General features: G+C 41.0%; 1 protein-coding gene across 4 annotated transcripts in view; it reads left to right on the top strand.

Annotated features, from left to right (window-relative positions):
* anks1ab (ankyrin repeat and sterile alpha motif domain containing 1Ab) overlaps positions 1-25,940 on the top strand; it is a 36,635-nt gene that overhangs the window by 3,741 nt on the left and 6,954 nt on the right. For 3 of the 4 annotated variants that reach the window (XR_010455712.1, XM_064966503.1, XM_064966502.1), the window contains exons 2-12: positions 4,870-4,936; positions 11,168-11,283; positions 16,192-16,290; positions 16,590-16,736; positions 17,160-17,276; positions 17,433-17,606; positions 17,923-18,060; positions 18,301-18,372; positions 18,459-18,545; positions 18,738-18,875; positions 19,675-19,857. Coding sequence is in view for 3 of the 4 variants with exons in the window: in XM_064966503.1 (XP_064822575.1) it covers positions 4,870-4,936; positions 11,168-11,283; positions 16,192-16,290; positions 16,590-16,736; positions 17,160-17,276; positions 17,433-17,606; positions 17,923-18,060; positions 18,301-18,372; positions 18,459-18,545; positions 18,738-18,875; positions 19,675-19,857 (1,338 nt within the window). In the remaining variant the exon portion in view is untranslated. Of the gene's footprint in view, positions 1-4,869; positions 4,937-11,167; positions 11,284-16,191; positions 16,291-16,589; positions 16,737-17,159; positions 17,277-17,432; positions 17,607-17,922; positions 18,061-18,300; positions 18,373-18,458; positions 18,546-18,737; positions 18,876-19,674; positions 19,858-23,597; positions 23,697-25,940 lie in introns of all 4 variants that reach the window. The other variant, XM_064966501.1, reaches the window with a different exon arrangement.

Here is a 25,940-nt window from a genome sequence, read left to right as displayed (position 1 = left end):
TAAACTAGCCAGCTAACTAGCCAGCTAACGGTCATCAGCTAACCTCTAGCTCGGAAAGCTCTCGCCAGTTTGTACAGCGCAATTCAACCAGAGCATACCGGACCTATTTTTCTCTCCATATCCCCGGATTCCTAACACAAGCTCTGAACCTTATCACCTTCCGACCTTCGCAGCTAGCGTCCCCTGAATGCTAACTGTCTAGAGCACAACGGACTGTTGGCTTACGAGGCCATCGAATACATTCCGAAGCCACTAGCTAGCAGTCAGCTATCCTTTGCTAGCGGTCATCAGCTACCTTTATCCCAGACAACTCTCGCCAGTCTGTACAGCGCGACTCAAACCAGAGCTAGTCGGACTTATTCTTCTCCATATCTCCGGATTCCTACCGCAAGCTCTGAACCTATTATATTTATCCTTTGATGATGATGAAACAAAAATTCCACCTGGAATTATAGCAACGTAGCCGGGGTATCCTGGAATGACATTGACCTCATCCCGACAGTAGAGGATGCCTGGTTATTCTTTAAAAGTGCCTTCCTCACAATCTTAAATAGGCATGCCTCATTCAAAAAGGTAGAACCAGGAATATATATAGCCCTTGGTTCACTCCAGACCTGTCTGCTCTTGACCAGCACAAAAACATCCTGTGGCGTTCTGCAGTAGCATCGAATAGCCCCCGCGATATGCAACTTTTCAGGGAAGTTAGGAACCAATATACATAGGCAGTTAGGAAAGCTAAGGCTAGCTTTTTTAAACAGAAATTTGCATCCTGCAGTACAAACTCAAAAAAGTTCCGGGGACACTGTAAAGTCCATGGAGAATAAGAGCACCTCCTCCCAGCTACCCACTGCTCTGAGGCTAGGAAACACTGTTACAACCGACAAATCCACTATTATTGAGAATTTCAATAAGCATTTCTCTACGGCTGGCCATGCTTTCCACCTGGCTACCCCTACACCGGTCAACTGCCCGGCACCTTCCACAGCAACCCACCCAAGCCCCCACCATTTCTCCTTCACCCATATCCAGATAGCTGATGTTCTGAAAGAGCTGCAAAATCTGGACCCCTACAAATTAGCTGGGCTAGACAATCTGGGCCCTCTCTTTCTAAAATGATCTGCCGAAATTGTTGCAACTCCTATTACTAGCCTGTTCAACCTCTCTTTCGTATCGTCTGAAATTCCCAAAGATTGGAAAGCTATTTCTATCTTACCCTGCATCTCTAAGGTCTTCGAAAGCCAAGTTAACAAACAGATTACTGACCATTTTGAATCACATCGTACCTTCTCCGCTATGCAATCTGGTTTCCGAGCTGGTCATGAGCCTCAGCCACGCTCAAGGTCCTTAACGATATCATAACCGCCATCGATAAGAGACATTACTGTGCAGCTGTATTCATCGACCTGGCCAAGGCATTCGACTCTGTCAGTCACCACATTCTTATCGGCAGACTCAACAGCCTTGGTTTCTCAAATGATCGCATCGTCTGGTTCACCAACTACTTCTCTGATAGAGCTCAGTGTGTCAAATCGGAGGGCCTGTTGTCCGGACCTCTGGCAGTCTCTATGGGGGTGCCACAGGGTTCAATTCTCGGGCCGACTCTCTCCTCTGTATACATCAATGATGTAGCTCTTGCTGCTGGTGATTCTCTGATCCACCTCTACGCAGACGACACCATTCTGTATACTTCTGGCCCTTCTTTGGACGCTGTGTTAACCAACCTCCAGACGAGCTTCAATGCCATACAACTCTCATTCCGTGGCCTCCAACTGCTCTTAAACGCAAATAAAACTAAATGCATGCTATTCAACCGATCATTGCCCGCACCTGCCCGCACATCCAGCATCACTACTCTGGACGGCTCTGACTTAGAATACGTGGATAACTACAAATACCTAGGTGTCTGGCTAGACTGTAAACTCTCCTTCCAGACTCACATCTCCAATCAAAAATGACATCTAGAATCGGCTTCCTATTTTGCAACAAAGCTTCCTTCACTCATGCTGCCAAACATACCCTCGTAAAACTGACCATCCTAACGATCCTTGACTTCGGCGATGTCATCTATAAAATAGCCTCCAATACTCTACTCAGCAAACTGGATGTAGTCTATCACAGTGCCATCAGTTTCCGCACCTGACTGCGGTGCGTTCTGTGTACCTCATGCCTTCAATATTTTCAACTTAAGCGTGGCTTTACCTTGCGGTGGTATGAACAGAAGTTAGCTAACTATCTAACTACAAAGCTAACTACTTTTCTAGATAGCTTAGCTAAGAAATTGCCAGCACCTAGCTTCCACTTTCCAGCAAACTATTTCACATTCAACTGACCAGGTCATCCAATCGCATTAGCAATATGTCTCCATGCAACATGTTTAACATGGAGGTCCCGGTAGCAACTGGCGCTTTGGTCAAACAAGGTAGGGAACCCAGAGACAGCGAAAACAACCTTCCCCATGCTGCAAGCCTTTCTGCAGCTTTGTGAAGTATATGTGTGTCAAGTAAATGCGGACTAGACATCTGGCAAAAACAACATACAGCAAAATGTATGCGCATCTGGGGGACATACAGTGTATTAAGTATGATACAATACGTCCTATAATCCGTATGATAATGTACATATGTCACGTTCGTTGTTAGGATCAAGGTGAAGCGTGATATGGTTTCCACATATTTATTTAGTGAAACGCACAAAAATATAAAGAACGAAACGTGAAGTCAATGGAGTGCTAACAGGCAACAAAACATAAACAAGATCCCACAAACACAGGTGGGAAAAATAACAACTTAAATATTATCCCCAATTAGAGACCACTATTACCAGCTGCCTTTAATTGGGAATCATACAAAACACCAACATAGAAAATAAACTAGAACCCAACATAGACATAGAAATACTAGATCACCCCATATTCACACCCTGACCTACTATACCATAGAGAAACAATGGCTCTCTATGGTCAGGGTGTGACAACATATGCTGTTCCATTCATAACGCAATCTATAAATGTAACAGGATAATACGAATTTCCCTGAGACCACGTTGATCCCACACAAAGCATATAGCTGACAGTGATTCATCATGATCTACATAGATGGGTGTATAACTAACACATTTACATTTGTTTATATGGGGACTTAGCTAAGTGATAGCTTGACTGTCACAACTTAGTTGAATTGCCATTAAAAAAAATGTGGTCATGCATCACTATACAAATGTAACCACAGACTCTTAAGAGGTCGGAGAGACACATGAGAGGGCCTGGTTTGGAGAGGAGGCTTTATTGGTTGATGAGCCAGTTGGGGTAAGCAGCTTCTAACAGGTCTTCTCCCTGGCTCCTTGGTGTGGGTAACAGAGCAGTGTGACAGCAGCATGGCATCATCAGCAGATATTGAATGGCCCACTAAGTGGATTAGCATATAGATCCCAACTGATTGCAGCGTGATCACTTTAAGAGGAACACAATTGATTTAACAGTCCACCAACAGGCCCTTCACTTCATAACTGTGTTATCATTTATCTCTTTGTGGTCTCTATATCTGATTATTCCAATCCACTTTTGCACTAATCAAAGGCTTTGCCACTCAAGAGCTTACTGGAAAGTCTATATCAGACCCCTTAAGGGGTCACAAATTCACTTTGTAAAATCATATATTATGTGATGCGTTATGATAGCTACACTGACTAGATTTTTGTACAGATTTTCCACAGATTTGTTCACGCCTGATGTCCTGTACATCTGGCAAGAGTGATGATGTGGAACAGTTGTGTAGCCTTAATTGTATTACTCTCAGGCTGAAAGAGTCCCAGCATGTTCTAGCTCTTTAATTGTAATGAGATGGAATTCCTCAAACAACTGCTTTTGGGACGAGATAAGGTGCACTATAGCATATGGGCAATGTGTTGATGGTACGTGTGTGATATAGAATGTAACTGGGTTAATTCGATGTGGAATATGTGAGGTCTGTATTGCTGGAGGGAGCTGCCATGCTTCCCACGTGTCTGGCTTCTAAATGAATCAAGGCTTTTTCTGAGTGTTGATGCCACTAGCATCAAGTGCATCGATGCCACAAGTGCATAGGGCTTCTCAAACACTAAATCGCATGTCAAATAACCCTTTCTATGTCTCCAGTGTCACTTGTGAAAGCGGATTCAGCTTTGCAGGCTTTTATAATAGTAGAATATGCTGGCTAAATCACTGGATAGCACTGTATTATGGCATTAGCTACCTCCTGAACAGTTAGAGTACAGTAAGCTCCCTCCATTGCTCTGAGAAGTTCTCCTCCCAGAATCTCAGTCTGCCAAGAGGAGAGGGTACTGGAGAATGTCACAACACCAGTTCTCACACAAACAGACAGAGCTGAACTGTTCAATATTACTGCAATATTTTCTTGACTTTGCTTTCATAAGATAAATGTTTATTAGTTATTTTCTGAGGCCATATGTTTTAGGCCCATGATGTGCTTGGATTGTTTTGTGTTAACCTCCACGCAGGCTTGTTGTTTTACTCTGTATATTGCGTGTTTTCACTTTCTATTCAGAGATGGGGCAGAGAGTCTTATTGAATCTTATAAAGGTCATTTTGCAGAGATCTAAAGCAATTTGGCCTACAGGTTGTCCCTGCGCACTGAAGGTTCAATCGCTTTAAATTGCAATTCACCCTGACACCCTGTGCGAAGGACCAATAAAACACTACCCACCACGTTGTTGTTTTACTCTTCATCCATCATTGCTGCCCTCCTCCTTAGTCAGCATCCATGTATACTGTTTGTAAACACACAGAAACAAGATTTAGGAGCACATGTTGATGATCATTACCTGGGGGTAACCATATCTGGTTTGTCCTAATGTTTCACTCCTCTTCCACAGATTGAGAAGCTCATGAACCTGATTGGAGCAGGCATCGAGTCATCCAATGACCAGCAGCGCACCACAGGTAAATACCTACATGTAGGTAAAGGTTGCATACAAACAGTAAGCCATCTTATGACAGCTCTATGTAGGCCTTATGACAGAGCGTTAAAGTAAAGGGCAGTGGTGGAAATAGTACCCAATTGTCATACTTGAGTAAAAGTAAAGATACCTTAATAGAAAATGACCCAAGTAAAAGTGAAAGTCACCCAGTAAAATACTATTTGATTTTAAATATACCACATGTATCAAAATTAAGTGTAATCGCAAAAATATACTTAAGTATCAAAAAAATCTTTTAAAATTGCTTATATTAATCCAACCAGATGGCACAATTCATTTTATTTTTTATTTATAACCAGGGCACACTACAACACGCATACATCATTTACACATTAAGCATGTGTTTAGTGATTCCACCAGATCAGAGGCAGTAGGGATGACCAATGATGTTCTCTTGATAAGTGAGTGAATTGGATCATTTTCCTGACCTGCCAAGCATTCAAAATGTAACCTATACTTTTGGTGTTCAGGGAAAATGTATGGAGTAAAAAGTACATTATTGTCTTTAGGAATGTAGTGAAGTAAAAGTTGTCAAAAAATATGTATAGCAAAGTAAAGTACAAATATCCCAAAAAACTACTTAAGTAGTACTTTAAAGTATTTTTAATTAAGTAATTTACACCACTGGTAAAGGGTTAACCAGATGTGTTAGAGGCAGACTGTTTCTATGCTGTACAGGCTCTTTAGAAGCCAACACCATATTATAAGACATAACAGATATGAAGATTTGTTTTTCCCATTAATCATAACAATTCAAGATGTAATTGGTTTTGCGTGAAACTTGTGTCGTCTGTGTGGGGTTTTGTGGTGTGAAGTGTATTTCCACCTTAAGATAAATCACATTCAAACTTCACGTGACTATCATTTTTCCTGTGCTGTGTCTCAATAGAGGCTGAATCTATTCTCTGATTCATCGAGTCTATCCTTCAGGTGGATCTCAGTGAGAAGCCAACTAACAAATGCTCAGTTTATTTCGATTACATTCTCAACTTGGTACACTGGATCTCTAAATCTCCCTTAGAAACGTTTCTATAATGTGATTCCACAAAGCTATTTACCTCAGTGGATTATGGTCATTGTGCAATGAGGATTTTTGGTCAACCTCATATTGATAATGACACTCTTTTGGCTTAATGTTGTAATGTGTATTATTAATATGTATTATTCATTTACAGTAATAGTTCCACACTGCAGGCTGACTGTGCTAGGGTCTTTTTCATCATGACATCATACAGCCTCTGACAATGTGTGTCCATTACACTGAACAGGCCACCGTCATAACGTCCATATATGGATCTTGATGCATAATTGAATATTATGATTAGTCATAACCACTGTCATGAAACTCACTAATGAAACTCACTGTGGTTTCCTCTCCTTCAGCTGAAAGTATATATTTTTCTTATTCCAATTTCATCTACCACTCATTTACTATTCTTTTTATAGCTGATGTCATTGTACTCTACGTAATGTGGCTGGAAAGTATGGTAATTGATGTGTTTGTTGATGTAGACGGTGCTTCTATACTATTTCAGTACTTTGAGTTTTTCATAAAGAGGACTCAGCAGGAGCCTCTCCCAGATTCAGCTGATTCATAGCTGTGCTGATTTTATCACCTGATTGTACCTGATTGCTTGTTAATCTGTCATTTGACATGGAGAGGAGATGAAAAAATGTTTTTCAACAAAATATTTTTTATTGTCACATAAACCAAATAGGTGCCTTGAAATGTGTTGTTTTACAGGGTCAGCTGTAGTAGTACGGCACATCTGGAGCAAAGTAGAGTTAAGTGCCATGCTCAAGGGCACATTGACAGATCTTTCACCTTGTCATCTCGGGTATCTGAACCAGCGACCTTTTCGGTTACTTTCCCAATGCTCTAACCGCTAGGCTACCTGCTGCCCTACGTTTAGCCAAAATGCGTTGACTGACTTGCCCTCTTGGTAAAGGCATAATGAGGATATTGTATTCTCCTACAAAATTAAATGATACAAAATGAAAGTGTCCTTCCGGATTAAGATATCAAGAAAAGGAAAAAAAGGGAGTGTGAGAGAGGGAAGCCAAATTGTCACTATTCTCCCCTACATTATTCCACCATTGTAAAGGAGCTATATTATCCCCCAACCCTTTCATCCCTCTCTCTCCCTCCTATTCCTCTCATCCCTCTTTCTCCATAGATACTATTTCCTAGGGATGACCTGTGCTAATTAAACCTAAACTATAATATATTTTTTTGTGACTGCTGTGCCCTTTTGCCTCTTAAAACATCCCTGCCTATTGAATGCTTAAACGATGTGCTGTTTGCATTTGTGGTTTGAAAGTGCTTCAATTGTCTGTTACAGGAGCATTGAGTAAATGAACTTAAACAGCGAGCAGGGAGGGAGAGGGAGCTCTCCTAACAACACACAGGAGGCATCCTGCAGCTCAGTATGTGTTTGCCACTCCTCTGACATTCAAAGATATAGTGTCCGTCTTCGGTTCCTGTGAATTCATTTAGCTTTGCGGTTCCTTTCGGTAGTGTTGCCATTGTGGATGTGTTGACAGAGCTAGCGCTACTCTCACATTGATAAAGAGGCAGTGCTTTATCTAGATAGCAGAGCCATTAACTCTACGTAAGTATTTCCCTGAGCCAAGTTTAGACCTAGGTACCTCTCTCGGTCCCTTCGGAAGCCCACTAGCCCAAACTGGACGTGAAGACTCATTTAGTGGGCTGAGGTAGTAACCCAGTTCCCCCTAACAGTAACAATCACTCAGTAATTAGGCCCTGCTGGTCCCTGGGAGCTGATGTTGTCCTAAATTAATGGCTGTAATTGGGTGGGGAGGGCTGGTATCTTTAACAGGCTTTGTTTGAGTGATATATTAAAGAAGCTGCCATCGGTAAAGCTCTGGGGGAAGAGGGAGGGGTCTGACTGAAACGTAATGAGTCTGCTCCAATCTTTCCCATTTCTTTATTACCATCTTATCTCCCCCACATGCACATGTCATCATCTTCACTATTCATCTTTTTATGTGCATCTCTTATCTGTCTGCTTCATTTGTCTTCCTTTTCCTTTTCACATGATTATTATTTTTTGTCATTGAGCAGACGTTCTTATCAAATCAAATCAAATCAAATTTTATTTGTCACATACACATGGTTAGCAGATGTTAATGCGAGTGTAGCAAAATGCTTGTGCTTCTAGTTCCGACAATGCAGTAATAACCAACAAGTAACCTAGAGCGACTTACAGTAGTGAGTACATTCATCCTTTCTCTCTCTATCCCAAAGCATGTCTAATATAAGGGCTGTCTGTTCTTGATTATGAATTATGAGTGTTAGCTCTTGAGCTTATCTCAGATGCGTGGTCACAAAGACCTGACCTTTACCTTCATTAAGGTAGAGCAACTTCGTTACAGCCGGCCAATTACGGCAGGAGCTCAAATCGATCTCTCCTCACTTTGCCTCTGTAACCATGACTTCTCCTCCTCTGGCCAGCTGGCTGAGGATGGGATGTGTGAGGCGTTCACAGGCAGACTGAAAGCCTGCATAATTACTCTGTGCCTGTAGCTGTATCCAGATAACACCAGTGATGGACGCAGTAAGCAGCCCTGCATAGGTGGATGCAAATGCCTATTTGGTTTTATTTCAATAGAAGTCTGTGTGCCCATTTGTATTATCCTGTTGCATTTCACACATTTGATTCCTGCAGTTAACTGTAAGCTTCACGCATCAACTGTTGTATCCTAAAATAGTTTGTGATATGTGCTGACGTAACAAAAGGAGTTACACTCTTAGAAAAAAGGGTTCCCAAAGAGTTCTTCAGCTGTCCCCATAGGAAAGTGTTCTACATGGAACCAAAAGGGTTCTACCTGGAACCTGCAGATGAACCCTCCATGGTTCTAGATAGTACCTTTTTTTCTAAGAGTGTAATGTTTCTCCTGTCATCTTGTAGCAGGGGTGTATCCAATGAAAGGGACTTGAGAGTCGTTATGAGAGACAGTCCATTAAACACTGTGTGTGTGTGTGTGTGTGTGTGTGTGTGTGTGTGTGTGTGTGTGTGTGTGTGTGTGTGTGTGTGTGTGTGTGTGTGTGTGTGTGTGTGTGTGTGTGTGTGTGTGTGTGTGTGTGTGTGTGTGCGTGTGTGCGTGTGTGAGAGAGATTTGCACTGACTTGAGTCAGTGCTGCCTCACTCGCACAATCATCACAGCGAGATGTAAATGAATTAAGGACAGCTGTGATTAAGCTTGAACATTTTCTTTATTTTAATGTCCCTTGTAAAGCAATGGGAAGCTGAGCTTTGAAATCACTGCCCATGTAGAAGGGGAGAAACATACATATTTTTTTATATTCTAGTCATTCCATACAGAGAGGTCTGTGATTTTGAGGCTCCTAGTGCTTGTTCCCTGCCTCTGACGGTGGTGTCTTTTCAGCACTAGCAAGATCAGGGTGCCTCTGTGCAATTCTAATCAGTGCAGATGGTGGGAAGAGAGAGAGAGAGAGCGAGAGAGAGACTGTGAGGTAGAGGGAGAGAGAGACTGGGGTAGAGGGAGAGAGAGACTGGAGTAGAGGGAGAGAGAGAGAGACTGAGGTAGAGGGAGTGAGAGAGAGGCTGTGAGGTAGAGGGAGAGGGAGGGGGATTTATATAGTAAGAGTGAGAGGCAGAGAGAGATAGGGGGAGGAACGAAGAGCTGATACGTGGAGCAGTACCCTTCTCCATCAGGCAGCATACGGCAGCCCTGCAGTGGACTTAGAGACTATGTGAATAAGGGAATGAGGTAAAGAGCCAGAAAGAGAGCAGAAGAGAGAGAAAGCTTGAGGGATTTGTCTGAATGGGAAGGGGGATGGGCATCAAGACTGCCTGTTGTGGATGCGGGAAGGACACGGTTGAGGCTGCTTTCTGGACTCGTGAGTATCCAGCATCAGGACGTTATGTCCTGTGAGGGAAGCGGTGAGGGGAGCGTGTGAGCCGAGAGCAGCTGCTTTGTGACAGTGCATGCATCAGACAGGGGATGCAGCAAACCTCTGCCCTGAGCACAGGAGCTAGCTGTACCCACGGTGGGGGAGAACCAGGTGGGGTGGAGGGGGCTTATCACACAGGGAAGAGGCAGGCTGAACCAAGGTGGTCCTGTGGAGATCTCAGTCAAGAGTCAAGAGGCTCACCTGCGCTCTGTTAGAGCTGAGCTTGGATTTACTGGTGTGAGATATGATAAGAACTTTCTCTGAATGAGCCAGCCTCCAGAGGGGAGTCTATATGTTGGGAAGCATCAGGTTTTCCACCAGGATCACTGGGAACACCAAGGACATAGAGCCTCGGGCTAGCAGGCATGCCGGCGGCTGGAGCTTTATCAAGCGGCTAGTGATTGGATTCTGATTTTATTTCAGGAGTTTTTCATCAACAGTCGGAAGCCAAAGGAGAAACCTGAATTTTGGTGTATGAGATTGGACTCTCATTCTGTTTGTGGAGTAAAACTAAAATCCTAGAGAGAATCCCATAATCCAGATTACACGAATAGCCTTACCTTTTCACGGTTCTACCGTCAGAGCTCTCAGACAGGTTGTCCAATAAAGCCATGTGACAGAGACAGAGGTGACCAAATGCTACAAAGAGGAGCTGTAACTTACTGTGGTTTACCATACCCTTGTGGAATATTATCTCAAAAAGGATGATGCTGATGATGGTTTAACCAGGTTTAAAGACAGCATGTGGAATATGATATCCAGTAATACTGTATCATCTTTGTGTGGTCTGGAAAATTATTTTGTTTAGTGCTCCGTATTACAGTGTGCTGGACATGAAACATTTTGAGGCATTGGCAATTTCCATGTCAGTAATTAGCAAAACATTTTGATAGAAGATGCCAGATTGGCTCAATTAATTGAAAGTGGTGATCAGTATTAAAAAGATCTACATATCCACCTCTACCTCTATCCTTGCCTGACATTGACACTCACTGTATCAACAGTGGGTGTACAGTTTACCACGGTGGGCAGGTTCCACCACTATATCTCCAGTGTAAGAATAGCCGGGCCCCCTCCTGCCCTGTGGGAGCCGCCCTCCCCCAACCTGGACCCTGTCTCCTCTGCCCTGCTGGTGCTCCTGCACTCGGCTGTGCTGGCCGAGGATGATGTGGCAATGTCATGTCTCGTCCTCGGAGTGCCGCTGCTACCGGCTGAAGGGCTTCTCCCTGCTGAAGCGCTTCCCTCTCTCGGCAGATGGGGCCTGCAGCAAAGCTCTGGACCAGCCTGTGGGAGAGTGGCTGGAGCATGTGGGGCTGCCGCAGTACGAGAGCAAGCTGCTGCTTAATGGCTTTGACGACCTACGCTACATGGTGAGTCAACGTTTCTAAGATCTTTTACACTATTCATCTCTTTCCATCTCCTTTTCTCCCTCCTTTTCCATCTCCTTTCTCCCTCCTTTTCCATCTCCCTTTCTCCCTCCTTTCCATCTCCCTTTCTCCCTCCTTTTCCATCTCCCTTTCTCCCTCCTTTTCCATCTCCCTTTCTCCCTCCTTTCCATCTCCCTTTCTCCCTCCTTTCCATCTCCCTTTCTCCCTCCTTTCCATCTCCCTTTCTCCCTCCTTTTCCATCTCCCTTTCTCCCTCCTTTCCATCTCCCTTTCTCCCTCCTTTTCCATCTCCCTTTCTCCCTCCTTTCCATCTCCCTTTCTCCCTCCTTTTCCATCTCCCTTTCTCCCTCCTTTCCATCTCCCTTTCTCCCTCCTTTCCATCTCCCTTTCTCCCTCCTTTCCATCTCCCTTTCTCCCTCCTTTCCATCTCCCTTTCTCCCTCCTTTTCCATCTCCCTTTCTCCCTCCTTTCCATCTCCCTTTCTCCCTCCTTTCCATCTCCCTTTCTCCCTCCTTTTCCATCTCCCTTTCTCCCTCCTTTTCCATCTCCCTTTCTCCCTCCTTTCCATCTCCCCCTCTTCTATTTCAGTTTCTGTTCCTTATTCTGTCTCCCCCAGTTTCTCTCTTTCTTCCATAGCTGCTCTTCACCTCTCCTTGCTATTCAGTAGATGATCCTATACAGATTTACTGTATGTGCTTTCTGTAAATCCCTTTGAAGCGTAGAAGAGGTCACCAATGGTAAGACGAATCACAACAAAACCTATTCACTTTTTTCCTTCATCCCCAATCATTCCATCTCATTTACAATAAATTCCCATAGTCAACACCATCCCCCCTATCTTGTCAGGCTGATTTATGTTCTATAGCCTTGACCTCCATGCTGGCTCGGCCAGAAAGCATACACAGTATAGCTAACCCAATCATCAGCAGATACAACTAACCACTCTGTTGAGGTCACAGTATGGATTTGAATTCCTGGCAATTCTATAAGATATTTTGTGGCAAAGTAAAGTTTTTTTTAAGGGCATGATTTATTTTTTTTTGCTGTAGAGACTTCATACATATTTTGTGATGTCATGGTCAAGTTGTATACTGATGTTTTTTTCTGGTTATCTTATGCCACTTCAGCCACAAAATAACATCATTATGACATCCCTTGAGTCTTGTATGTCTCTAGTTTCTGGAAAGCATAGGCAGATTCAATAGGCTGTGCCTCTGGAATTATGTATTAATAAAATGGTTTAGCTGCAGCTAAAATGACTGTGTGTTTTGTGTCAAACTAAGAGGCAGTCATGTTCCTTTTAAGTTACAACACACGGATGTGTGTTACAACATTTGCCAATGAATGTTCAAAACAACACTGATATTTCCACTGATTAGGTAACTTTGAAAAATATGTTGTAAATGGTGAATAACATGGTCTTTAAAGCAAACACAAACTAATCTGATGACACAGCTGCTTCAGTACTGTTGTTTACATGAGTTTGCCACAGATGAGAGCTTGGCCAGGGGCAACGGACTGCACCTGTTGGAGAGGTTACATAACCAATGGGAGAAGTCTGATATACTGTGTTTCGACTGGGAATAGTCAGCATAGTGATGTAGAGTGTATTGTACCAACCAGCATTGTACCAATGGTGTTCGTGTTAATAAGGTTATAATAGGATGAAGATCATGGGTCATTAGCATTGTGATGCTAATGTTCATCTCTGCATTAATGTCTGAGGAGTAGAAGTACCAACCAGATAATTGATTAGCTCTCTGCAGGACAAATTCCCCTCAGATACTTACAAGGACTTGGAGGTTGCTGTCTGAATAGGTCAGAGCAGTCAGAGAGATGTTGTAAAGGTTGAATGGTGTCCCATTGAACTTTCTGCCAGATTCATCGAGTTATCACTGCAGTGCTGCTCTGTTTATTTGTTGATTTGCTTTGTGGGCCGACTCTAGATCAGGGGAAGTGGTATACTGGGTTTTGCCAGGTATAACTTTTATTGAGTGGTTGAGATGGCTCTGTGAGACACTGTTCAAACCCATCATCAAATGAATGTAGATTAAATCAAATCACATATAAATACATTGTCATGAAGCCCAGAGGAGCAAAGATAATGGTGACTGTGCCGGAGACGCACATTAGTCGGTGAACATCTGGCCTGAAAGCTGCGATGACAAAGCTGTCATCTTCATTAAATAAAATACACTCTTTTAGAGTATAGCCCAGTTGAGAAATCTGAGATCCCGTTTTCCCTGCTGATCCCAAAGGCAAGAGCGTCATAGATCAAATTGTTCAAAACAGAAAGTTGGAGTCGGTCTGCCCTTATGGGTTTTCTGGTGCCTCCTCATTTCATGGAACCTTCCCCCTTTGTGATGAGGGATTGTATGTGTCACAGTTATGTAATAGGTACTTATAAATCACAACACAAATAGCTATTCATTACTTCATCATATATTCCTGATTAAGTATAAATGACAAGCTAGAGTGGGACCTTCTGGAACGTCCAACAATTTATTGGAAATATCTATTTTGGGCGATTCCTGACATCAGACACTGCATTATTTGGATCCCTGTTCTAGTGATCATCAGTGTGTTACTGTAACTGCTGCATTGTGCTCCAGAAACAAGCAGTGAGGCTAGATTTAGAAAAGACTAGCTACATTTTAACATTCTTGGCCAGGAAAAATCTATCCGCAGCAGTCCACTGGGAAAATGCTGAGCTCCACATTTTTAAGGATCTCCTTGTATCTTTATTTCTCCCTATAAAGCTGATTTAGATGACGAAGCATGTGCCACTTATGGAAAGTTATGTAAAACAAATGGTGAACATCTATTGTTGTCAATCATTAGTGTAAAGGAAAATAGGAAATGTTTAGATGACTTTACACACACACATATATACAAACACACAGATACATAATTCTCATGCCCAATGTAATTTGTCTCAATGCAACACTGTAGCTCAGAAGTAAAAGCTCCTGCAGTTTTGATTGCTTTTCCCTTGGTGGTGTTGCATTATAATAGATTGATTACCTTTGGCATGCACAATTTATTTGACTCCAATGTCCTCTCACCGCGCCGTTCCTGTTTGTCTGAGGACATAAATAAGCGCATGCGCGCGTGTGTGTGTGTTTATGTCTGTGTCTCAGTGTGTGTGTGTGCCGGTCTGTGTCCCTCTGTGTGTGTGTGTGTGTGTGTGTAATCAAATCAAATTATATTTGTCACATGCGCCAACTACAACAGGTGTAGTAGACCTTACCATGAAATGCTTACTTACAAGCCCTTAACCAACAATGCAGTTTTTATTTTAATTTTATTTATTATATCACCTTTATTTAACCAAGTAGGCCAGTTGAGAACAAGTTCTCATTTACAACTGCGACCTGGCCAAGATAAAGCAAAGCAGTGCGACACAAACAACAACACAGAGTTACACATTGAATAAACAAACGTACAGTCAATAACACAATAGAAAGAAAAAAAATAAGTTAAAGAAATAGAAAATAGAAAATATTTAGTAAATGAAAATATAAAATAAAAAGTAACACAATAAAATAGCTATAACGAGGCTATATACAGGAGGTACCGGTTACTGGTCAATGTGCGGGGGTATAGGTTGTCGAGGTAATTTGTACATGTAGGTGGGGGTAAAGTGCGCAATGTATTGTTGTCTCTACCTTCTTGCCCTCTGTACTGTTGTCTTTGCCCAATAACGTTTGTACCCTGTTTTGTGCTGCTACCATGTTGTGCTGCTGCCATGTTGTGTTGTTACCATGATGTGTTGTTATATGTTGCTGTCATGCTATGTTGTTGTCTTAGGTTTCTCTTTATGTAGTGTTGTGTTGTCTCTCTTATCATGATGTGTGTTTTCTCCTATCTTTATATTTAATTCATTTTTATTTTTAATCCCAGCCCACGTCCCCGCAGGAGGCCTTTTGCCTTTTGGTAGGCCGTCATTGTAAATAACTGACTTCCCTAATTAAATAAAGGTTAAATTAAAAAAATTATGAAATAAAAAAGTTGCTAAAAACAGATAGCAGCCGCAGTGTAATAACAAGGGTAGAGGGTCAATGTAAATAGTGAGGGTGGCCATTTGATTAATTGTTCAGCAGTCTTATGGCTTGGGGGTAGAAGCTGTTAAGGAGCCTTTTGGACATAGACTTGACTCTCAGGTACCGTTTGCCTTGCGGTAGCAGAGAAAACAGTCTATGACTTGGGTGACTAGAGTCTTTGAAGATTTTTTGGGCCTTCCTCTGACACCGCCTATTATATAGTGATGTACTGGGCCATACGTACTACCTTCTGTAGCACCTTATGGTCAAATGCCGAGCAGTTTCCATAGCATGCAGTGATGCAACCGGTCAGGATGCTCTCGATGGTGTAGAACTTTTTGAGCATCTGGAGACCCATGCTAAATCTTTTCAGTCTCCTGAGTGGGAAATGCCGTTGTCGTCCCCTCTTCACGTCTGACTTGGTGTGTTTGGACCATGATAGTTTGTTGGTGATGTGGACACCAAGGAACTTAAACTCTCAACCCGCTCCACTACAGCTCCGTCGATGTGAATGGGGGCATGTTCGGCCCCCCTTTTCCTGCAGTCCACGATCAGCAACTTTGTCTTGATCACATTGAGGGAGAGGTTGTTGTCCTTGCACCACCCTGCTAAGTCTCTGACCTCCTCCCTCCATCGTTGTCGGTGATCAGGCCTACCACTGTTGTGTCGTCAGCAAACTTAATGATGGTGTTAGAGTCATGCTTGGCCACGCATATAGACCTAGAGTGTAGGAGATGTTGTAATGTCTATGTTAATAGTTAGCTTAAGTGATTATATGTGTGTCTGCAGTTTGTGTGATTAACTTGTGTGCGTGCGTGTGTGTACTGCGTGCGCTGGTGCATGTGTAGGGCAGTAACGTGATGGAGGACTTGGACCTTAGAGATATGGGAATCACTGACCCTGGACACAGAAAGAAGATCCTCCACGCAGCACGCAGCTTGCCCAAGGTAGTTATCATCAGTCTAGGGCACCACCTGCAACCTTTGACCTGGATGAGCATTCATCTAAGAACATCAAGGTGTCAAGGAGTGTGCATTGGATTTATCTACGTTTGTGCATAGTATTATCAATCATGACAGGATGACCGGTATTGTAAAGTAGCTTGGATCTTGCCTGTAGCTATGGCAAAAGAGATCCCATGAAAAAGCCCTTTGACATTGGTTATGGTTGGAATATCCTGAAGGGAATTGTGAAATCCTGCTTTTATTTTAATGTATTTTGATCTATTTTCTGCCCCTGTCTATAGGTGAAGGCCCTGGGCTGTGATGGCAGCACCTCTCTCTCCACCTGGCTGGATGTGCTAGGTCTGCAGGAGTACCTGCCTAATTTCCTGTCTAGCGGCTACCGTACCTTGGACTGTGTGAAGAACCTATGGGAGTTGGAGATTGTCAACGTGAGGCCAATGTTTTGTTAGTGAATTATAGAGTGCCTCAGGGAGGAGACAGTGCTGTACTGAGCTTAAGGAGAACAGATTTGAGCTGAATAATTGAGGAGTCCGTTCTGTCAGCCTGTTGTGTGCCGGCATGGGTGTCCAACTAGTTATTTCATTGGAGGCTGCTGAGGGGAGGACGGCTCATAATAATGGCTGGAACGTAAATGGAATGGCATTAAACACATGGAAACCATATATTTGATACCATTCCACTAATTCCACTCCAGCCATTACCACGAGCCCATCCTCCCCAATTAAGGCGTCACCAACCACCTGTGGTGTATTTCCATTCATATTTGTTTTTGTCAGTATTAGTGTTCATATGCACACAGGCCTTAGTACAGTCTAGTCACCATTGTGTCCCATCTGTGCCGGTCTCTGTAGGTGTTGAAAATCGGCGTCCTGGGCCACAGGAAGAGGATCATAGCGTCTCTGGCAGAACGGCCCTATGAGGAGGCCCCGACCAAATCACAGATATCTCACCGTCTCTCACAGATCAGGGTTAGTTAGAGCCTTGTCACATTTTAACAATAATTTCACCTGTATGACACTACATAACATTCTAATACCTAATTGAAATATGTATTGAGTTACTATTTTGTTTGAAATCTTCCACGCCCACGTCATCAATCTGATCAATCAATCTGTATGTGTCAGTTTCAGGACTTGTTGTCCCAGACAGGGACCTCTGCTCTGAGTCAGATGGACCCGTCCACCAGTCGCTCCATGGACATGCTCCTGCCCCTGGGAGAGGCAGGCAGGAGGAGGAGAGCCATGGACCAGGACTGCAGTGTGTCCCTGCGCTCCTACAGCGAGAGACCACGCTCTCATGTTAGTTCTCCTGCCAAAATGCTGTCTTTCCCTGTAGCTCATAAAGTGACGGAAATATGTGTCTCTGTGGTATGCTTGGGATAGTCATGTCATAAAGAGAGGAAGCTGCTGCTGGGGTGATCTGAAACCGAAGCTGTTATGTGTTTAACAGATTATTGGGTCATTCTATGCTTTTATTAAATATATATTGATCAGTCAAGTGTTACAGCATCTTTGTAGTTTTATTATCCAGTAATATTTTGTGACAAAATTGTATGCCATAAGCATCCCTGTACACTACAGAATCAACCCGTCTCTACTGTATGTGTCTTTCTAGGACAGACAGAGTGACAGACATAGGGAGCCCAGTTTGACCCTTCGGCCGCCTAGCCAGTCTGCCACATACGCTACAGTGTCCGCTTGGCATCACCAGCCTGAGAAACTCATCTTAGAGTCCTGTGGGTATGAGGCCAGTGTAAGTCATGTCTACAGTCATTATGCCCCCTGAAGAGAAGTCGCCAACAAAAAAATTCCATTCATTATAATCCACATAATAATTAACATTTTCTGTTGCTGCAGGATTATTTTCCTACTGTAGCAAACTGGCTCAAATTAAGGTTCTACATATCACCAGCTATCCAATATTGATCATTGCTTGATGTATCAGAAATTGATAGTTCAGAGATGATAACCTTTTTTGTTGCTTCTTTTCCAGTATTTAGGATCAATGATTATCAGGGATCTACGGGGGATTGAGTCAACTCAAGAAGCCTGTGCCAAAATTAGGGTACGTGATGTCATCAATATTCAATCACTCTTTTCTAGCACTCCATATTGATATATAATCCCTTGTCATTTTCTTTCTACTTCTAGAAGTCAAAGGACCATTCAAGAAAGGGTCCTGTTGTCATCCTTTCCATCACCTATAAAGGGGTCAAGTTTATCGACGCAGTCACTAAGGTACTGGGAGCCTGCAGGCAAAGAGAGATGCATGATGATGTCAGCAGCATCATTTCCCTACTTCGCTCTCTCATACTGATTCCCCTAAAATAAAGATAGCACTGTTGGTGCCGATGAAGTCTGTTGTTTCTGGTCAATGTTGTTGTTCCTGTTGCTGCTCAGTTCCATCCTGTTCTTCTGTCCTCTCACCAGACCATAGTAGCTGAGCATGAGATCAGGAACATCTCCTGTGCGGCCCAGGACCCTGAGGAACTCTGCACCTTCGCCTACATCACCAAGGACAATAAAAGTGGCCACCACTTCTGCCATGTCTTCAGCACTGTGGAAGTGGTGAGGAACAGGATGATGACACCACCCCAAATCCTTCAATCACTCCATACATTATTATCACTCCATAAGACTACAGATGTAGGATCTTAATTTGATCACTTTTTTGTTGCTGAGAATTGTCCTGCACAGCAGGAAGGTTTTAAAATGCTTTTAACTTTTGTAATTTCCACTTTAAAATGTCAGACTTGAGTTGCCCTAATGTAAAATGTATCAACCCCTACAAAAAAAATAATTATAATTATAATCCACATAATAATTAACATTTTCTGTTGCTGTAGGATTATTTTCCTACTGTAGCAAACTGGCTCAAAATAAGATTCTACATATGTATGCCAAAATACAATCACCCATTTCCCACCTCTAAAGTACTCTGACTATTATTAATTTAACTATAAATGCCATATACAGTAATATCATAAAAAGTTTGATAGGAAAAGGTTTATTGGAGTTTGGCAACCTGCTGACAAAACTGCATGCAACTTCATATCTTGATTAATTAAATTGTCTTAATGTATTGATTAAAGTAATGCACCTGCTGTCATGCAAATAACTTCATATCTTGATTAGTCTCTTTTAAAGCCATGTTTCAAAAAGGCCTGGCACACGATACAAAGCTACATCTCGATTGTCTAATTGCATCCTTGATTAACATAGTGCTCCTGCTATGAATGGCATCTCAATGACAAAAATGCTGATTTATTGTAATTAGTACCTCATTCAGAGTGCCTCATTCATTCAAAGTAGCTGTCAGTCACTACTTCAACCGTCTGTTCATTCTTTACTCCCTCCCTCGGTACAGACCCAGACCTATGAGATCATCCTGACGCTGGGTCAGGCCTTTGAGGTGGCCTATCAGCTGGCTCTCCAGACCAAAGCCAGGCAGTATGTCCCAGTCCCCCCACCATCTCTGGGGTCAGAGGTCATTGAGACCAAATCCAGCCGGCCCACATCACAGCAATGGAGCAGCATGAGGAGATCAACAGTGAGTACCACACACTGAGCACAAACACAAATCTCACTCGTAGCACAACACGTGTGTTTCTGTACGTGCATTATGTGTATATACAAACTGTGTTTCTGTATATTCAGTATGTATGTGTAGATGTGTATGTGTGTATGCAGAAATATGCACGACCAGATGACTCACAGAGTGTTCCTTCGGAGTTTAAACCACTGATCACCCTGTTACACACAAGGGAAGACTTGAAGAGCGATGAAAGTGATGAGTCATTATTTTGCTACCAATCTCATCTCCCCGACTCTGAGTCACTCAGATTGGAGTAGATTTTCCTGCAGCCATACAATATAAGAACCATGATGAATGAATAGTCTTATTTTTTTTGCTTCCAGGCAGGAAATAATTTCCTATGGGAGTAAAGAGGGAGAGCTGTGTCTCTCTACTGGTCGCCAGGCCCCTCCTCTGTTTCCATGTATATTGATTGAGAGTGTTACGTAAATGTTTACGTATGCCTCAGGCCATGTATGGATGTATTAACCTTTCAGGCCCCAGAATAATGAACACTCAGAGATCACTGTCACCTGATAAAGCTGCACCGTCTGGACCATGTATGCACACGGCTCAACATGTTTATGCGTCCACACAAATCACTGTACTTTATTATCTACTACAAACAGAATATATTATGAGGTACAATATATGAGGTATAAGATATAGGTACATATAAGGTATAATCAGAGGCACAACTTTCACTGGGGACGGGAGAGAAATGTACATTATGAAATTGCATTTTTGTCCCCCCCAGTTTTATCATTGGAATGTGATACAAAACGAGGCAACGGTGTGTTTTAGGACAAAACGGATGCTTCCGGGTGTTCGGGTAGGGTGTTTAGAGCTAAAAAAACAACAACATTATGTCTCCCCCACTTCTAAAACCAAAGTTGCACCCCTGGGTATAATATATGAGGTATAAAATATTAGGTATAATATATGAGGTATAATATGTCAGGTATAATATATGAGGTATAAAATATTAGGTATAATATATGAGGTATAATATGTCAGGTATAATATATGAGGTATAATATATGAGGAATAATATGTCAGGTATAATATATGAGGTATAATATGTCAGGTATAATATATGAGGTATAAAATATTAGGTATAATATATGAGGTATAATATGTCAGGTATAATATATGAGGTATAAAATATTAGGTATAATATATTAGGTATAATATGTCAGGTATAATATATGAGGTATAAAATATTAGGTATAATATATGAGGTATAATATGTCAGGTATAATATATGAGGTATAATATGTCAGGTATAATATATGAGGTATAAAATATTAGGTATAATATATGAGGTATAATATGTCAGGTATAATATATGAGGTATAATATGTCAGGTATAATATATGAGGTATAATATATTAGGTATAATATATGAGGTATAATATGTCAGGTATAATATATGAGGTATAATATGTCAGGTATAATATATGAGGTATAATATGTCAGGTATAATATATGAGGTATAAAATATTAGGTATAATATATGAGGTATAATATGTCAGGTATAATATATGAGGTATAATATATGAGGTATAATATGTCAGGTATAATATATGAGATATAAAATATTAGGTATAATATATGAGGTATAATATGTCAGGTATAATATATGAGGTATAATATGTCAGGTATAATATATGAGGTATAATATGTCAGGTATAATATATGAGGTATAATATGTCAGGTATAATATATGAGGTATAAAATATTAGGTATAATATATGAGGTATAATATGTCAGGTATAATATATGAGGTATAAAATATTAGGTATAATATATGAGGTATAATATGTCAGGTATAATATATGAGGTATAATATGTCAGGTATAATATATGAGGTATAATATGTCAGGTATAATATATGAGGTATAAAATATTAGGTATAATATATGAGGTATAATATGTCAGGTATAATATATGAGGTATAAAATATTAGGTATAATATATGAGGTATAATATGTCAGGTATAATATATGAGGTATAAAATATTAGGTATAATATATGAGGTATAATATGTCAGGTATAATATATGAGGTATAATATTAGGTATAATATATGAGGTATAAAATATTCAGGTATAATATATGAGGTATAATATGTCAGGTATAATATATGAGGTATAATATGTAGGTATAATATATGAGGTATAATATGTCAGGTATAATATATGAGGTATAAAATATTAGGTATAATATATGAGGTATAATATGTCAGGTATAATATATGAGGTATAAAATATTAGGTATAATATATGAGGTATAATATGTCAGGTATAATATATGAGGTATAATATGTCAGGTATAATATATGAGGTATAATATGTCAGGTATAATATATGAGGTATAATATGTCAGGTATAATATATGAGGTATAATATGTCAGGTATAATATATGAGGTATAATATGTCAGGTATAATATATGAGGTATAATATGTCAGGTATAATATATGAGGTATAAAATATTAGGTATAATATATGAGGTATAATATGTCAGGTATAATATATGAGGTATAATATGTCAGGTATAATATATGAGGTATAAAATATTAGGTATAATATATGAGGTATAATATATGAGATATAGTATATTAGGTAGAACATTTGAGGTATAATATATTAGGTAGAACATTTGAGGTATAATACATTAGGTATAATATATGAGGTAATCAGTAAGCAGCATAATGCACAAGTTGGTGGTATTTATGATCGAGTTTTAGGCAGTGGAATTTTAGGAACATCTAAAACACGAGAACTAAATTTGCAGCTGTTAATGTAGACAATGATTTCACAATTGTGAGATGACCTTTCCTTTTTTCCGAAATGATTTCATTCTTGCCAGGTGTGCACTCTTTTTGTCCCATGTACATTATGGCATAAATCACTGTGCAGCTGAACACTGTCAGTGTTGGGGAAGCTACTCTGAAAATATAATTTACCTTGCTACCAATTACTTCACATTGGAAAAAGTTGAGCTGCACTAAAGCTAATTAGTTTACTTAACTAAAGTAACTTTGAAACAGTAGTTGACGATATCCAAACTGCTTTGTGATACATTATCATATCTGAAATGTCATAGACTACAAATTACAAGAACAGCTCAGATGTTAACAGAATGTCTAATTTAGCATATTAAATACAAAAACTGTTTCAAATAAGAATATTTTATTTTAAGTGAGAAACTGTTATTTTAGCAAGAAAAGTAGTGAGTAGTTCCAGTAGTTAGCTACACCGCTACATGACAAAAATGTAATTAACTACTGAAACACTACCAATATTTGAATTTAGTTTAACTACCACCAATCTACTGCAAAATGGGGTTAAATTACTAGTTGAACTATATGTAGTTCACTACTCCTAAAAACTGCACTGTGTACCCTGTACTGTACTGGCTGTGCCTAGACACTGAAGGGAACCTGGCTAGTACAGTCCAGTCTAGTTGGCAGATGAGATAAAGCCCTGCTATGCCAGCTGCTGTCTAGTATAAAACAATGTTTCGGAGTTCAATCTTAACAACATTATTTGTCTGTACCAAATAGGATGTGATAAACAACCTAGATGATTCACTCTTTACAGGATATCTTGCACCGCTATGGTCAGTTCAGTGCCACTATACCTGCTCTGTCCTTCTATTTCCCTGTTTAACATTTCTTTGCTCTTCTCTTCTTAATCCTCTTGTTTCCCAGGGTGCCCCTCCGCTAGAATGTCGCTGCTGTTACTGTCACACGTGTACTACACATCGCCCCTCCTTCCTCCCGTTGCACTCTGTTAGCCCTGGAGTCCAGGTCCTGCTCTCTCCTCCTTTCCGCTATCCTTCATCATCCATCTGCTAACCTACCTGACATACCTCTAACTCTCTCTCTCTTGTCATTCCATGTCCATCTTTTGTTTTTTTCCCAGGCACTTCATGTAGCTACAGAATATTTGCCCTTTTGATTTGACTTAGCCTACACTGAATTTCTGTCACATTCTCTATTTTCTCATAGTCATTCCATTTGAGCTTTTTTAAGATAAGCAGTTCTTTCTCATGAATTGTTTCCTGAGGATAATAAGGCTATAGCTTAGATTTGATTTAACCAGCTACAAATGATTTATGGCTTAAGAGTTGTGCTGCTCATGATCTAGTGTTTTAATTGCATAGCAGTGTGATAAGTACAAATAGGAAGATGCTTGAGGTGGCCTATTTAGTCTTAATCCTGCAATATTACTCAGCTTTTGGATTCAGATGAATCTGGTATTGGACAGCTATAATTTATATACAGTATCAGCCAAAGGTTTGGACAAACCTACTCTTTAAAGGGTTTTTCATAATTTTTTACTGTTTTCTACATTGGAGAATAATAGTGAAGACATCAGAACAATCAAATAATACATATGGAATCATGTAGTAACCACAAAAGTGTTAAACAAATCCAAATATATACAGTGGGGCAAAAAGTATTTAGTCAGCCACCAATTGTGCAAGTTCTCCCACTTAAAAAGATGAGAGAGGCCTGTAATGTTCATCATAGGTACACTTCAACTATGACAGACAAAATGAGAAAAGAAATCCATAAAATCACATTGTAGGATTTTTAATGAATTTATTTACAAATTATGGTGGAAAATAAGTATTTGGTCACCTATAAACAAGCAAGATTTCTGGCTCTCACAGACCTGTAACTTCTTCTTTAAGAGGCTCCTCTGTCCTCCACTCGTTACCTGTATTAATGGCACCTGTTTGAACTTGTTATCAGTATAAAAGACACCTGTCCACAACCTCAAACAGTCACACTCCAAACTCCACTATGGCCAAGACCAAAGAGCTGTCAAAGGACACCAGAAACAAAATTGTAGACCTGCACCAGGCTGGGAAGACTGAATCTGCAATAGGTAAGCAGCTTGGTTTGAAGAAATCAACTGTGGGAGCAATTATTAGGAAATGGAAGACATACAAGACCACTGATAATCTCCCTCGATCTGGGGCTCCAGGCAAGATCTCACCCCGTGGGGTCAAAATGATCACAAGAACGGTGAGCAAAAATCCCAGAACCACATGGGGGAACCTAGTGAATGACCTGCAGAGAGCTGGAACCAAAGTAACAAAGCCTACCATCAGTAACACACCAGGGATACACTGCCAAGGACTCAAATCCTGCAGTGCCAGACATGTCCCCCTGCTTAAGCCAGTACATGTCCAGGCCCGTCTGAAGTTTGCTAGAGAGCATTTGGATGATCCAGAAGAAGATTGGGAGAATGTCATATGTTCAGATGAAACCAAAATATAAATTTTTGGTAAAAACTCAACTCGTCGTGTTTGGAGGACAAAGAATGCTGAGTTGCATCCAAAGAACACCATACCTACTGTGAAGGATGGTGGTGGAAACATCATGCTTTGGGGCTGTTTTTCTGCAAAGGGACCAGGACGACTGATCCGTGTAAAGGAAAGAATGAATGGGGCCATGTATCGTGAGATTTTGAGTAAAAACCTCCTTCCATCAGCAAGGGCATTGAAGATGAAATGTGGCTGGGTCTTTCAGCATGACAATGATCCCAAACACACCGCCCGGGCAACGAAGGAGTGGCTTCGTAAGAAGCATTTCAAGGTCCTGGAGTGGCCTAGCCAGTCTCCAGATCTCAACCCCATAGAAAATCTTTGGAGGGAGTTGAAAGTCCGTGTTGCCCAGCAACAGCCCCAAAACATCACTGCTCTAGAGGAGATCTGCATGGAGGAATGGGCCAAAATACCAGCAACAGTGTGTGAAAACCTTGTGAAGACTTACAGAAAACGTTTGACCTCTGTCATTGCCAACAAAGGGTATATAACAAAGTATTGAGATAAACTTTTGTTATTGACCAAATACTTATTTTCCACCATAATTTGCAAATAAATTCATTGAAAATCCTACAATGTGATTTTCTGGATTTTTTTCCCCTCATTTTGTCAATCATAGTTGAAGTGTACCTATGATGACCATTACAGGCCTCTCTTATCTTTTTAAGTGGGAGAACTTGCACAATTTGTGGCTGACAAAATACATTTTTGCCCC

This window comes from Oncorhynchus masou, chromosome 5, assembly GCF_036934945.1.
Source record: "Oncorhynchus masou masou isolate Uvic2021 chromosome 5, UVic_Omas_1.1, whole genome shotgun sequence".
Taxonomy (NCBI): domain Eukaryota; kingdom Metazoa; phylum Chordata; class Actinopteri; order Salmoniformes; family Salmonidae; genus Oncorhynchus; species Oncorhynchus masou.
The sequence above is the reverse complement of the archived record's forward strand: the minus strand, read 5'-3'. Positions and strand labels throughout refer to the sequence as shown.